General features: G+C 41.0%; 1 protein-coding gene across 1 annotated transcript in view; it reads left to right on the top strand.

Annotated features, from left to right (window-relative positions):
• Nucleotides 1-16,045, top strand: part of b3glcta (beta 3-glucosyltransferase a) — an 84,730-nt gene that overhangs the window by 42,203 nt on the left and 26,482 nt on the right. The window contains exons 4-5 of the mRNA XM_037776046.1: nt 6,649-6,758; nt 15,778-15,854. Of these exons, the coding sequence (XP_037631974.1) occupies nt 6,649-6,758; nt 15,778-15,854 (187 nt within the window). The remainder of the gene's footprint in view (nt 1-6,648; nt 6,759-15,777; nt 15,855-16,045) is intronic.

The following is a 16,045-nucleotide window of genomic DNA, read 5'->3' as shown; positions in this document are numbered from 1 at the left end:
GTTTTACTGAGAGATATTTATGACAATGACCTTTTCAGCGGTAAGCTGAAAGTTAAATACACCATGTTCTCTATTGATCGTGTGCTCGGCAATTAAAAGCCTGTATTAATATGAGAAAAGGGCTGATAGAAAATCGTTTCACTTGCTGCGTGACATATAGGCCTGTGCCACGCTAGATGATTGCTTATAGGGAAAGTAAATAATTTTTTTTATAGCTAAATCAAATTCAACAGCCTTAAATGTTGGCTATATTGAATTTGTCAGTCTGGTCTCCTAAACGATGACGTTCCCATACAACGAAAGTGCTTTGTCAATTGTGTTTCGAGGGAAACGTATTTTCTCCCGGATCATGTTGGTTTTTGACGCATCACAAATACGTTTCTAATCATAGTCCGCGGAATTCTGCATAGGAAGGAGGTCGAGGTGGATGGATGGGTTAAACAAACACAGGAGTTTCACCTGGGACACCTTCATGTGCTGTGTGAAACTAAAAGTCAATGTTAATTAATTTTACACCTGTGACTTAAAGCTGGGGGAGGCAGGTTATTTTTGTTATTGGGCAAAAATTCCATAATAGCTTTTCATCATATTGTAATTCAAGTGGTAGTCCAGGGTAGGCAGGTTTCCAAAAAAGTAAAAAAAAAAAATTAAAAAAAAAGCCAGAATTTGGAAATCCAGCCTTCATCCTGCAGCTCTTCCCTCTTTGTCCTAAGCCCCTCCCACCAGACGAGCACGACCATATGCACGCGCTTCATACAGTAACCAGTATGAGTACTAGTCATTCATTTCAAACATCATCCCAATCATGATTGTGATCCCGATGCCATCCTGTTTTCTCTGCAAACATGTGGGCCTGTAAAGCCCTTTGAGATGACATACTGTGATTGGAGGCTCTAGCGAGCTGCAATAATATCAGCGAAGCATCTCAGAGATGGAGAGAAAGTGTTGCTAATAGTCTGGCCTTCTGCTAACCGTAGCCGTCACGGCTGCTCCGCCGCTGTGAGCCCCGGGCTAAAGGCTAAACTATTAGAGAGATGAAGAGAAAATTAAGCTTTCCCCGAACTACTGCCGTAGTTACCCATGAGGCTAGCTCGCAGCACTAGCCACAGCCATGAGCAGAAGGCTAAATTAATAAACATTTTCTCTCCATCGTTGAAACGCTTCGCCGATATTGTCCGACTCTTTTTGATAAATCAGTCTTCCTTTTTTGTGTTGCTTTGCAGTGCAGACAGTTGTCGCCAATGCTGGAATAGCAACTTTTCCTGCAGGATGTTCCGTTGAATCAGGCTTTCACCATCTGAAGGGATGTGCACGTGCATCTGCATTTGTAAAACAGCCAATAGGAACGCTCTCTCTCTGAAATGACCTGTGATTGGCCAAAGTCTCCTGTCACTGGCTAGATTATCTAAAGCCTAAAAACAGAGCCATGAGGAGGAGCAGAAGTCTCTCAGAACACTTGAATTACAATATGCTGAAAGGTTATTATAGAATTTTTGCCCAATGATGCCATAAATATACTGCCTACTGCCACTTTAACATACTTGTTTTAAGCCAAACCATGATGTTTTACTAAACCTAACCAATAGTTTTGTTGGGTTTTTTGTTTCAATTTACAACGTTAACCACGTGTTTAAAACTGCGACCCTAGTACGGAAGAGAATACTTTTCCCTCGAAATGTAATTGAGAATTCAGTTTAGCTGTATGGAAATGGAATTTAGCAGGAGACAGGGTCGAATTTGGGCTTCCACATTGAATATCACCGGATGTCTGTGGATTGGCTATTAAACCCTGGTGCTGTCTGGTGTGACGGTCATGGTTAGTTTGGTCAGGAAACTGCAACCCAATTCTCTTCGGAGCAGTATGTCTCTCGGATGCACCGTTTCGGACGCGAGGTAGAGGGAGATGGAGGGGAATTTTTTAGGAGAAGAATGATTCTGGGCCATCTTGTCTCGGGGAGTCCAATGATGTGAGTCATTGGAGTGTAGCAGGTTTTACACCAGCACAATCAGCTGCTGGATGAGGAAGTCAGGCCCACCGACTATGGAAATGAGCTATTGACATCCTCTGTCATCTCTGAATATGTGCTGGCAATGAAGAGCTCTGGATCTGTCATGACGGTTTCATTGTTCCCACAACAGCCTAATGGCCCCACTTGCAGAATCTTATCCCTCTCGACTTTCGCAGGCGTTTGTCATTGAAATTGCACTATTGATCTGCTTTCCCTCCTAACGCTCCTCCTTTTGCTTTTAGAATTCTGAACTAGATTTCAAAAGCTGCTCTCCCAAACTTACCCACGCGTTCATTTGCGCATGCTCGCTGTCGGTCGCCTTGCCATTGACGTGTGTTTATTCAACTATGGGGACGGCGATACTCCAGGCTGAAACGAAACGTTCCTGTGACAGCTCTGGTGACCACACACACCTGCTCCGTGATGCTGATGGAGATGACAGAGCTCCAGGAGTGCCTAGAGGTCAGTGTGCTCTCAGCTCCTCTGCCACTTGGCAACGTCTGCCATCCCGCTCTAAGGAAGTGTCACTATTGATTTTTGTCAATGAGGTGACAACACTGCAGGGCCAGGCCACTACGAGAGCACACAAATCTACATTCAAGTGCAGATATTTTACTACGCCCTCCAATATGTGTGCACACACCAAGAAATACAAACAGGTTTTAGTTCATCATCCTTGATTCTGTAATCAGTCTGATTCTCTGCCCTTTTATATGCACAAAGAGCATTCACAAACAGGTTACCATAGACCAGTCTGGGATGGCCTTTAAAGGGTGGCTTCTCCGTGCGTTGGGAAAAGCATCAGATCAGAGAGAGAATGAGGCTGAATTCTCCTGTGTCTCATTTCATCCAATATATTTCAAGGCCGATACAGCCTTTCTTTTCTATGGAGTGGCCTCTGCGGAATACTGAAAGAGTGAGGGGAGACAAACGGACACTAGACGCTTGCTTTCTAGTCCCATCAGCCTGGCAAAATAAAATCATCTGTTCCAAGGTGATAGGGGCTTTGGCTTCATCTCCCCGGGAACCTTCGATCCCTTTCATTCGAATCCTATTATTTTCAGCCAAGAGGCATCCTTGGATAATTTCACTTAACCACCAAAAAAGAGCGTTGCGGCATGTTTGGCACCAGGGTGCTGCTTCACATCTTTGCCCTGCTATTAAAGAGATGAATCGATTGCATACTTTCATCTCTGGGAATACTGAAATTAATACAACTAGAGTTAATACCGCTGCTACTAATAGCATTACCTCTGTAGCAACTGTAGTAACAGGCTGTACTTAGTGGTGCTAAATGCTGAGGTGAGCATTGATTATGGCGCTATAGAGGAAAAGTCAGGGGATCGCCAAAGCAGTATTCATCATCCGGGGAGAATGATGACCCCTAGGGCCATGTCGCAAGCATGAGAATTAGGGCTGTCAATCGATTGAAATATTTAATCGCGATTAATCATAATCACATTTTTTTTATCTGTTCAAAATGTACCTTAAAGGGAGATCTGTCAGGTATTTAATACACTTGTCAACATGGGAGTGGACATATGCTGCTTTATACAAATGTATGTATATATTTATTATTGGAAATCAATTTACAACAAAAAACAATAACTATATAACTAAATATTGTCCAGAAACCCTCACAGGTACTGCATTTAGCATAAAACATATGCTCAAATCTGGCAACAACAGCTGTCAGTGTGTCAGTAGCTGACTTGCCCCAAACTGCATTTATTACCTTAAAGTGGGCATGTCTGTAAAGGGGAGACTGGTGGGTACCCATAGAACCTATTTTCATTCACATATCTTGAGGTCAGAGGTCAAGGGACCCCTTTGAAAATGGCCATGCCAGTTTTCCCTCGCCAAAATTTTGCATAAGTTTCGAGCTTTATTTAACCTCCTTCGCGACAAACTAGTATGACACGGTTGGTACCGATAGATTTGTTTGGTTTTCTTATTTCATATGACACCATAATCTTCACTCTTGCCAGCTACAACCTTAAAATCGCGAGTTGCGTTAATGCTTTAAAGAAATAAGTGGCGTTAAAGACAATTTGCGTTAACACGTGATTATCACGTTCACTTTGACAGCCCTAATGAGACTATATTTAAAGCTGGAGTGTGGGACTTTTACATTTAAATGAACGTCCGTTACATTGAAGCCCCTTGCCAAACGAGTTCACACAATGCGGATTATCGCCCCCAGGGGAAAGCTCTCTGTACCAGAGTTGTGATGTCTGTGGCGACTTTCCCACGCTGGCGCGCCGGAAGTGATGTGTTTTACGTCAACCAGCCAGAGCAAAAGGGGAGGCACGAAGGGGGGGAGAGACTTTCCTCTATATCTGAATATACAAACAAAAAAGCTACTAAAACGTATAACCACTTCATCTACTGTAGGTATCACACCGACTATGGATAAGTACCTCATACAACCCCACTTCAAAACAGCCAAACTATCTATTTAACATCCTCTTATATTGCTATAGCAATGCAAGGGGGAAGGTACAGACAAAGTGTTAAGCATATTTTCTTATTCATATTCTCCTCAGGCCAGTGGCATCCTTGGATAGTCTCTCCGATCCACTAAAAACGTGTTTTGTGGCATCCTTGGCACCAAAGGCGTTGTTTTAAACCTTTGCCCTATAATTAAACACAGGTAGGCGTATTGATTGCACAATTGTAATGTTACACGGGGTGCCGTGAGTGTCAAGGGAGTGCACAAAGGTGTTTTATACCTGATAGGAGAAGGACACAGGAATGATGGAGGTGAAGGAAGAAGGGCGTTATAACAGGATTTTTCCTTTTCTCCCCGTTGTTTGATGATTAATCGAAACCCATTAGTGTGGAGACGAGGCCAGTGAATTCAGTCTTAATTAGTTTCTTTTTTTACCCCCCGATTCTCCTTTGCTTTGACATAGGGGGTACGCATTATCTGCACAATGAGGGATTGGCAACCCGCTTATCTGATTTTGCTGTTAGTCTCATGCAGCTGCTATTATTGCTGTACTGTGCAGTATCAGGAGGCTGGTGCCACACCTGGGGCTTTAAAATGCACTGCTTTATGTGAAACCAGATGCACACGCACGTACACACGCATAGTCACTCATTTAGCAAACTCAGCAGAAGGACGTTTAGAGGTGGCGGAGTGGCGCTCTCTCTCTAAGCTCGGCTCTCGGCGGAGGTTAGATCTGTTGGGAGATGGACATGCTGTGATTTAGCAAGTAAATCCTCCCCCCTCACCAGGGCTCCAGGATCAATGGGATCCTTGTTATGAGCCGAGCAAAAGGAGCGACACACCCACCAAGACTTAATTAAAAAGATGTAACACAGATACTGTACTCTGACATAGTATCTACCCATGACCCCGCTGCTCATATCTGAACCCAGGGTGGGAATAGGTTCAAGTAGTGTAATTGAGGAGGAGGCAATCCATCTAATCCTGCCATTCTCAGCACTCGCTCTTCCCCTTTTTTTTTCTTTGCATTGCTTTTGCACTATTCCACCGGGAAGATTATAGACCTGTCAGCAGGGGCTGTTACTTATTTATGTTTTGAAACACTAAAAAACACTTAGTCAGCAAACTTTGCAGAGCTTCATGGGGGAAAAAGTCCTTCTGGTAATCATAATTTATGACATGGGTATACCCTTTATGACTATATTCTGTACACATACTTAAGCAGCTAATTAAAATGTCTAAAGCCAGTGAGAATGATTTGGCACAAAGCGTGTTATGTTTGTCACAAAAAAATCCCAGCACATCTCATTACCGGGAAGTTTCTGAGCTGCCTGTCAAAGCGGGGAAAACTCTGAAATCTCTTTTTTTTTCTTCGTGTTGGCTCCCACCTCTCAGCTCTAAATTCTTGAAAAGCCTTTTTGTTGTCGCAGTCATTCCAGCCAGGTGCTGCAGACTTCATGTGAGGGACAGCTTAAAGGATTTAGGAGTTGTCAAATGTAATTGTACTGAGCCAAAGACAAAATGTTTTTTTTTGTTTTTTCATTCCCTCCCCCCTGGTGCTTTGGTCTAGTTTTGATTGTACTGCTCCTGAGAGCCACGGGGTTTATGTGGACGTGTTTGTGCAGCCAATGTCATTCTTCACTGAGCTGTGTCACTATTGCTGCCCTGTAAATGGATTTCACATGAAGAGGAACCGCAGAGAGCTGGGTCAATGACAGAGATGCTATCTCGACGTGTTGTCAGCATTGAAGTCGCCTGTATTAGCAGTTTTTAAACTGGCATTATTGACTTAGTGGCTCCCTGTTAACCTTGGCGTTAACATGCAGTAACAATGCAGAGTTTTACTGTCGATGCAGCTGTGCCGCTCAGCAAGAAGTGGACAGCTGGGCTGTGTCAACCTTTCGGGTGTTACGGCACCTCAGAGGAAGATTCTTCTGACTGCTAATCTTTTATTAAGTAACACAGCCTGCGCTGTGACATTTACATACTCTCTCCGCGAGCCAATTAAGCTCTTGATGTGCCGGTTATTATCACCAGGCCAATAATGGAGATTAGCAAAACCACCTCAGTCATTCAGACCGCCGGTTCTTATCTTGTCCTGCTCTCAGAAGGTCATCGATTGCCACGATCCCTTTTTTTCACAGCATGTCAGCAGTGTCACATCTCTGTCCTTTGTGTTCCTTCCAGACCTGCGGGAGATAGTGTTCGTCATCCAGAGTCAAAGCAACTCCTTCCATGTGAGGCAGGCAGAGAGACGGAGAGCAGACTTACTGAAGCAGGCACACAGTCTCACAGAGGTAAGATTCAAGACGCCTTGCACTGGTGCACACATGCTCTTATTTTGGAACAGGAAGAGCACATGAAAGCTCACATATATTTTAGAAGACATATGTAGGTAACGATCATCACTACCAGCAAAAATTTGCATTTCCATTTAGAAGCAAGTAAACTAGGGCTGCAACTAATGATTATTTTCATTATCGATTAATCTGTTGATTATTTTATTGATTAATCGATTAGTTGTTTAATCTATAAAATGTCATAAAATGGTGAAAAATGTCGATCAGTGTTTCCTAAAGCCCAAGATGACATCCTCAAATGTCTTGTTTTGTCCACAACTCCCAATATATTCAGTTTACTGTCATAGAGGAGTAAAGAAACCAGAAAATATACACATTTAAGAAGCTGGAATCAGAGAATTTGGACTTTTTTTTTCTTAAAAAATACTCAAACCAATTACTCAATTACCAAAATATCTGGCGATTAATTTAATAGTTGACAACTAATCAACTAATCAATTAATGGATTTATCGTTGCAGCTCTATAGTACACATAACATGATTTCACTACATAGATAGCTTTACCAAGTGTTACACTATTACTCAATACATTTTAAATATTGAATGATAGCATGAAGAATTATTCATGGGTACCCTCCATATTAAACCTCTTCTGTCCGAAATATGAAAGTGTAGTTTGAAATATGCAACATTCTCAGTTCCTTCCGACAGCAGATCTTTTGCTTACTTATACTTTTATGTATTTAGGAAATCCAGACATTTGTGCGGCTTTGATGCTCAGATATAAATCGCTCTTCTCAACAGATCAACATTCCACTTCTGGCCTCTTGTAGGTACATTTTTAATGAGAAGCGATGATCATCCAAAGGCATATGTTCATCTTAATGAATATTGTAATTATAATTCAGTTATCTCAAAAAAAAAAAGCTGCAGGAAAGAAAAACTATATATTCTCCGGGGACATCAGTATTTCATGCAATTTGTGAAATATCATTAAGCATCATGTCGAAGGAAGACACAGAGCGCATTTACAGGTCCAAAAGGCCAATTTACTTCTCTTCATTAAATCCCTTCGGAGCCCGATGAAACGTGGCGTGGTTATATTCCGTTTGGTTAAATAGTGAATGCGGCTTCACTAATGACAATAATCCAGTAAATTAGATGAAGGAACTGCTCGCTATGTTGTTTCCTGTGGCAAGAGACCAATTTAGAGCTCCTGTTTGGGTTTCATATTCCTGTGGTCTTGGATTTGTTGTTGTTATTGTCTCCTCAACTGCTGGATGTCACCTACCTTTTTTATCTACACCATTGACTGACTTTACCAAGCGGAGAACTATATAAATAATCACAGTGAGTCAGTATTTCTCTGTTTTATTGCTGTTGTTCTGGTTTGAAAAATACTTAACACACCGCACCATTTAAATATAATGCTCCTTTTGTCTCCTATTTATCTACAACAACCCTGAAATGCTTCACTCCACCTTCTTCAGCAAGTCCAAAATACACATATTATTATTTAAATCTGATAAGTGAAATTGTGTCCACAATTTGGGAAGATTGTTTCATGTTCCCCGTAATGAATAGTGGCATCAGTATGTGCCAGTGGATTAGATTTATCATGAGAAGATTCAGTTACACTAATGGACGTCACATTTTATAAGAGGAGACAGACTTTATGAATACCACATCATGTTGTGTTTGCATTTATGATCTCAGAGATGTCTGACGTTTTAGTATCCGTTGCATGCAATTACACAAACTAAGTCCGGGGAGAATTTTAATCAGCGACTTGTCAAAGAGGCGGCAGGAAAGGCTTGACAGCTTTTCAAAGAGATATAAGACCCAAAGACTTGTGATCAAAACGAGTTCCCTTCACAGAATCAGAGTGAAATCCCTTTAGCCTCAGGTGTACATAGAAAGCACTCAGAGAGTTCTTGCTGTACCTCCACCGAGGCTGCAGGGGCCTCAGATTTTTATTTTTTATTTATTTTTTGATAATAGAAAATGTTTAAGAATTTGAATTGAATCTGGATCCAGATCTATGGAGAGGATAATTTTATAGAACTTATATAACAAATATATTTATATTTCTATACAGCTTGAAAAGCAAAATGGAATACCAAATGGAAAAGGGCAAATACAAAAGAGAGGGATGAAATCATTTCAAATATGAATTTTTCCTTTTCCAATTCTCTGATATATGTTTTTTTTAATTTTCCTATTCCATTACACATTACAATTTAAGCTTTTAGTTTTTGCATTTACATTAAAGATTTAGTATTTCTGTTTTTGCCATTTTTTTGCCTTTCTCATTTGCCATGAGAAAGTTTGTGATATGTTGAGATCAGTTGAGGAAATACCAAGCACCGCCAACCAGCCAGGTCACAAACTTTCTCATTTTACAGCTAAACAGTACACTACAAGATGTTTCTGAAAACATTTTACGCGAGAAATAGGCATTAACGTAACATAATATTGATTCATATTTGATCAGCGCTGCCTAGTTTGACCGATTGATCTGAGTTGATGCGAGTGATTGACAGCTGCCTCTGTTGAATTAACAGCCAATAGGAACGCTCTCTCTCTGAAATAACCTGTGATTGGCCAAAGATTTTTTAAAGCCTGAAAACAGAGCCATGAGGAGGAGCAGAAGTCTCTCAGAACACTTGAATTACAATATGCTGAAAGGTTATTATGGAATTGTTGCCTAATGATGCCAAAAACAGTCTGCCTACTGCAGGTTCAACACAACATTTCATTAAAATCTGTCTTTTGAGATATAAAAAGCAGACAAGACTGGACCATAACTGTCTTTTCAGTTGTAAATATAGTTATACAGCCACGAGTAAACACTAGTAAATACCAGCCTTTGTGTGTCTGACCTATGGCATACCGTTGGTGCTGGATTTCACAGAATAAAAATGCAGCAAAAACATAAAACAAAAGCAAAACACTCTTACTTTAGTAACAGTAGAGTATATACTGTAGATAAAATATAAATTCTCCAATTCATCTTTAATGCTACCACCCCCAACTTCTTAAGCCAAGCATGAGTTACAACCAGCCATCCACCACTTCACTCCCACCTCGGAGGCACAACACACACTTGCTGCTTAACAGTCTTAGAGGGAGTTCGTGGGATACTGAAGGAGAAAGATCAAAGCCAAATAATACAAGAGATTTGCTTAGTTTGTAGCTGTTAAACATGTTTGATGTACAGTATCTTGTGGTGCATTGCCATGAAAAGCTTTGCGCAAAACTCTTATCTTGAAAATGTCTTGAAATCAGAAAGTCAGGTGAGACACTAGAGAACTGAAATAACCTTTGATTTCTAGTCCTACAGTATACTCGAGACACAAGGTTCAGGTTGTGGTTAAACTGTTTTCATCCAGTCGTGTTTGGACTTTCTTTTTTGTAGGTCAGAAAAACACTGTGGTCAAAAGCTTTGTAATACAAACATATTTGATTTAAAGCTTCTTAAATGATTTAAGGCTGACGTAGTGTCACTGAATATGTGCCATGTCAGCAACATCAGTGACAAGTTGAAGGTCTATGACCTGATCACTGCACCCTCGAGACTGGAAACGCATGTACAATCTGTTTTTGGGTGTTTCACCCTCAGCAGATATTTCTGTTTTATCCTCTTCTGACTGATGGAGGTGGTGTGATATCCACAGATTTACACAGACAGGAACTTGTGTATTCTACGTGGCGGCTCACAGCCCATGTTCCCACAGTCTGACATTGTGCCTTCTGGGAGGAATTCACATTACATTTGTACAGTTTTTGTGGCGTTTAGCCAATGCTCATATCCACAGAGACGTACATGTACAACAGAATGAGATTAAACTCAGAAACCTTTTAACAGCAGTGGTAAAATGCACCATGTTTCTACATGCTTACTCATGCATCACCAAATATCTTAATTTATGCATTTAAAGGACCAGGGTGTAACAATAAGGGGGATCTATTGGCAGAACTGGAATATGATGTTAATAAGTATGTCTTCTTTAGCGTATAATCACCTGAAAATAAGAAACGCTGTGTTTTCGTTACCTTAGAATGAGCAGTTTATATCTACACAGGGAGCGGATCCATTTCATGTTTCATCGGACGAACCAAACACTTTTCCTGCTTGGGCCGGAGTCAATAACATTACTCACTCCGGAGCTAACCCCGTCAGTCCACTCAGTCGCCAGGAAACAAGACACAGGAAACCTCTCTTGGTCTTGAGGAGCTTCCACTGTACATTTACTTGATATTCTCAGAGCTGAACTAACTCTGTCTTCTGCTCCGCTCGATCACTTGTTCGCTCACACACATTCACCGGCGCTCTCTCTCTCTTGCTTCATCACTCACTTCCCACCTACACACACAATCTACGCACTGGCTCGGCTCCAAATGACCTACGCTACTCTTACAACAAATGGCTCTAGATGGGGCCATTCACATTTTTGCGTCGGCCACTGCAGTTGTCCTACACACATGGCACACAGGAGAAGTTTAACTTGGTTGCAATCTGCAACCTCACAGCTACAGTAGATGCCGCCAGATCTTATACACTGCATCTTTAAGGAGCCACGGGGATGATATATTTTAATTAGGGTTGTGAAAGTTAACGCGATAATAAAACGTTGAGGCAAATTCGATGTAACGCTACTAATTTCTTTAATGCATTAACGCAACTTGTGATTTTTAGGTTGTAGCGGGCTCAGTTTTAAAGCTAGAGTGAAGATACTGGTATCATATGAAACTAGAAAAACTTAAGGAATCCATTGGTACCAACCATGTCATACTAGCTTATCGCAAAGAGCTAAATAATGCCCCACACTTACGCTAAATTTTGGAAAGGAAAAACCGTCATGGACATTTTCAAAGGTGTCCCTTGGCCTCTGACCTCAAAATATATGAATGAAAATGGGTTCTATGGGTACCCACGAGTCTCCCCTTTACAGACATGCCCACTTTATGATAATCACATGCAGTTTGGGGCAAGTCATAGTCAAGTCAGCACACTGGCACACTGACAGCTGTTGTTGCCTGTTGGGCTGCAGTTTGCCATGTTATGATTTGAGCATATTTTTTTATGCTAAATTCAGTACCTGTGAGGGTTTCTGGACAATATCTGTCATTGTTTTGTGTTGTTAATTAATTTCCAATAATAAATATAGACATGTATTTGCTTAAAGCAGCATATTTGTCCTCTCCCATGTTGATAAGAGTATTAAATACTTGACAAATCTCCCTTTAAGGTACATTTTAAAAAGAAAAAAAACGGATTAATTTGCAATTAATCGTGATTAACTGTGGACAATCATGCGATTAATCGTGATTAAATATTTTAATCAATTGACAGCCCTATAGTTTCAGTATGGATCCCTGTTCTTCAGTTGGAGATTTGGTTCTCATTGGCATCAACAATGTCATTTTTAACTGCAGCTCATCACTGAAATGGCTTTGACGGGGTGGCTATCTCTAGTCTCCCCTCCAGCCCTTCCTATGGGTAAATGCATAGCTTCCTGTCCCTCCATTAAACCAGGTCTCAGTGACCCCCATTTCATTTTAAGTCACCAAGCAATCAGTGTCTTATTCGTTGCAAGCATGTCCATGCGAGGACCGGCTCTTATCTGCTGAGGAGTCTGCAGCTTGCACACGATTGCCATAAAAGACACAGCCTCTCCTTATTGAACGCCTCCTTCATCACAGAAATGTCAATAGCTCTTTGAAGCAAAATCTTTATTCTTGAGATTGCATTATTAGCTGTAGATGACACTTCTTTTTTTTCTTCTATTCAACTTTCCTCTAAGTTATTCATTTTATATAACCGCGATGGTGTGAACGTCAAAGAGAGAGCGGTTTAATAAAACACTGTCGGTGTGATTATGCCATTAGCTTCGAGATAAAGCTCATATTAGACGAGAGCTAGCCGACTAATGGGGTTTAATAAGTGTAAACAGTGTCAGGCTCATCCCCTAAATCAAACACGCTTGCCGTTAGACAGAACGGCTCAGAGGAGACTCTTCCCCCTGACTTCCTGCATGATGAGTGGACCATGCAGTGATGAACCACAGCGTCTTACGCTCTGCTGCTTTGTTTTCCTCGCAGTGTGCAACATTGGCTCGCTCACACACAATCCTCACACACCTTCCGTCCTCGCTACAGAAAATTTCTCTGAAACAGATTGCTCTTATCTGGACGTGATTGTGTGCGCCGCTGTCCATGTCCTGAAATGTCCTGTGCTTGTTTCCAGCGGTACTTATGTCTTAGTTGCAGTTTATTTCTTAGCTGTAAGGGCAAGCAAGAGCAGCAACCCTGAAGGCAATATGGGTTTTAAAGAACAATACCAGTTTGTTTACAAGCTTTATCTCCTTAAAAGATAAGATTGAAATTATTCTGCATTTTCCTATTGTCAACCAATCACATGGAAAGAACAAAAGCAAACAAAACCTAAAGTAAAGCCAAGACTACACAATATGAGCCTGATAAAGCCCGACCGGACAGACGTTGGGAATGAAAATGAGGATGTGATTTGTGCTACGTATCTTCATACAACAGTTTGTGAGATATACTTACCAAAAATTATTCCTCATTTTTGCTAAACAATCATGGATGCACACCAAAAGCAGAAGGGCTTGTTTCGTTAGACCATGACCCAGCTGAACACAGCATTTCATTAAAATCTGGTTATTGAGATTTAAAAAGCAGACATGACTGAACCATAACTGTCCTTTCAGTTATAAATAAACAGCCGGCAAAATAGCTTTGAAACTAAACACCAGCCCTTGTGTGTCTGAACTATGGCGTACTGTTGGTGCTGGATTTCACAGAATAAAAATGGAGCAAAAAATGAGAAGTTATTCCTCATTTTCCATGCATTTTACTTCGCATGTCCAGCAACATGTGACGCACGTGTCAATTTCCGCTCCAGCCTTTTAAAAATAGTCTTCAGTCTTCACAGGAAACAACTTGGTTAGGTTTAGGAAAACTATGTATGATATATTACCTAATATATGATATGATATATTGTAACGGGAGTAGTGTAACTTAAGTACAGAAGTTACATGACAAATAAATCAACGTTTGACTTCTGGTTTCACACGGGACATGAACGCTGGTCTCCTGGGCGAAAGTCTAGTGGGTTTTTTTTGAGGCACCCATCCACCCCGACCTCCTCTCTATGCGGCGTTTGTAACTTGTTATACTTCCTGGTTCAAAATTACGTGGATTACATACAAATTGATTTTGTGGGATATATATGAATTGCTTTTCAAAGGTATAGCTACGTATGGTGTGTTATAACAGCCTTTAAATGAGCGTCGGGTGCAACAAATGCTCATTTTATCATGTGTAGTGTGTCATAGTGGAAGACAACTGACGCAACATTTGGGATGCCTCATGTCGTCTCAACGAAAAGACGAGCATTTACAGCTTCTACAATGCGTTCTGTGACGTCAGCCTACAGGCAAAGCACAAATGGAATTTATTTCATTTCAGCAAACCTGTGACCATTTTAACATCACCTTCTGATCATCGTCATTATACCAAATTAATCACACCTGTGAGTGTGACATCACAGTCGCCCTGCACACAGTAATGTATGAACTGTGTGCTGCACTGACTGGAAAGTAAAAAAAAAATAAAAAAAAGAGCCCGCTTTCACTGACAATGGACAATGAATTATTCCAGGTTCACCGTCGTTCATAAAAGTTGTTGTTGCTGCTGCTGTCAGGTGCAATAGTGAAGTCGTTACCATTGATCTACTGTAGGTATGCAAGGCGGCCAGATTCATGGTAATGAAGGAGCAGTCAGTGCAACAGTGACAACAATAAAGATGTGTGGCACATCAGACCTTTGCAACACAGGCACTCAAACACAGGCAGTGCTTCTAGGATCCATTTATTGTTGGTTTTTGGTCTTCTCGTTGGATTTATTGACACTTGCAACTTTGCAAAGTTCACTTTTATCAACATTACACAATATTGCTGTGAAGTCAAGCGGCGCGGATGTTTTCAAATCACATTACCACGCAGTGATAATGTAACATTAACAAAAATAACGGCAGATGTTGATGTTCACTGAGACGGATTGAACAACTCAAGCAAGTTTTAGCAGTCAAGAGTCTGCTAATGGATTACAGACATAATAGAGTGGTAGAACAAATATATTATAGCTTTAATGCAGAGTATAATTATGTGATTTGTAATAAATGGGCTACAAGATGCCAAAACCTTGGAGTGGTCATTTTTAAAGTGGCAGTAGGCAGAATGTTTTTGGAATTAATGGGCAAAAAATCCATAATAACCTTTCAGCATATTGTAAATCAAGTGTTCTGAGAGAAAACTAGACTTGTGCACCAGGGCGTTCCTATTGGCTGTTCATTCAACGGAGGCAGCTGTCAATTACTCACAAACTCCGATCAAATGGTCAAACTAGGCAGCGCTGATCAAATATGAATTAATATTCTGTTACTGTAATGCCTATTTCTCGCTTCAAATGTTTTCAGAGTCATCTTGTAGTGTACTGTTTAGCTGTAAAATGAGAAAGTTTGCTCTGGCTGGTGGCTTGGTATTTCCTCAACTGATCTCAACAAGGCGGCTGGGTCACAAACTTTCTCAGAGACGGCAAGGCTCCAGCTTGGCTCTGATCTGTTGTTTTCCTCCGGTCTGTGAAATCTTGCAGATGCCATTAGAAGCACCGGAGGACACAGAGGCACATGATTTTTTTTTTTCAGATTACCTGTCTCATGCACTACTGTCAGGGTATAGTGACCGTTTTATAAAATAACTTTTTTTAATCATATTTGCTCGAATCTGGCCTACTGGTGCTTTAAGTCAGAGACTGGAAGGTCAATGCTGATGAGCCAGTTGTTGACCATGCCTGTCCCAGTTACAGGACCGTCTCTCTAAAACACCCTCAGGCCATTCGTTGCATAAAAGTTGCTTTACTGTCTACTGTGTAGCTGTGGTACAGTTAATAAACATCACTGCATCTCTGGTTTGTGTGCCGTTTCTTTCAGAAACCACCGATGGTTTTGCTCCTTCACAATTTATCAGACAACGATGGAGATTGGAGCATCCTTCCTCTGTTGCCTTAGTAAGTATCCCCTGAACTCTCACGATTGATTGATTATGTCATTAACCAAAGATTTACAGGTTCAAAACGCAGACGAAATGTCAGAAAACATAGTGTCCTTCTTCAGTTGAGATTTTGGAGGTTACATTTTGGTTTTGAGGACATTTCGCTCGCCACATTTTAAGGCCACAGATTTCTGAGAAGCAATTACC

This window comes from Sebastes umbrosus, chromosome 7, assembly GCF_015220745.1.
Source record: "Sebastes umbrosus isolate fSebUmb1 chromosome 7, fSebUmb1.pri, whole genome shotgun sequence".
NCBI lineage: Eukaryota > Metazoa > Chordata > Actinopteri > Perciformes > Sebastidae > Sebastes > Sebastes umbrosus.
This window is presented reverse-complemented; position numbering and strand designations above follow the sequence as displayed.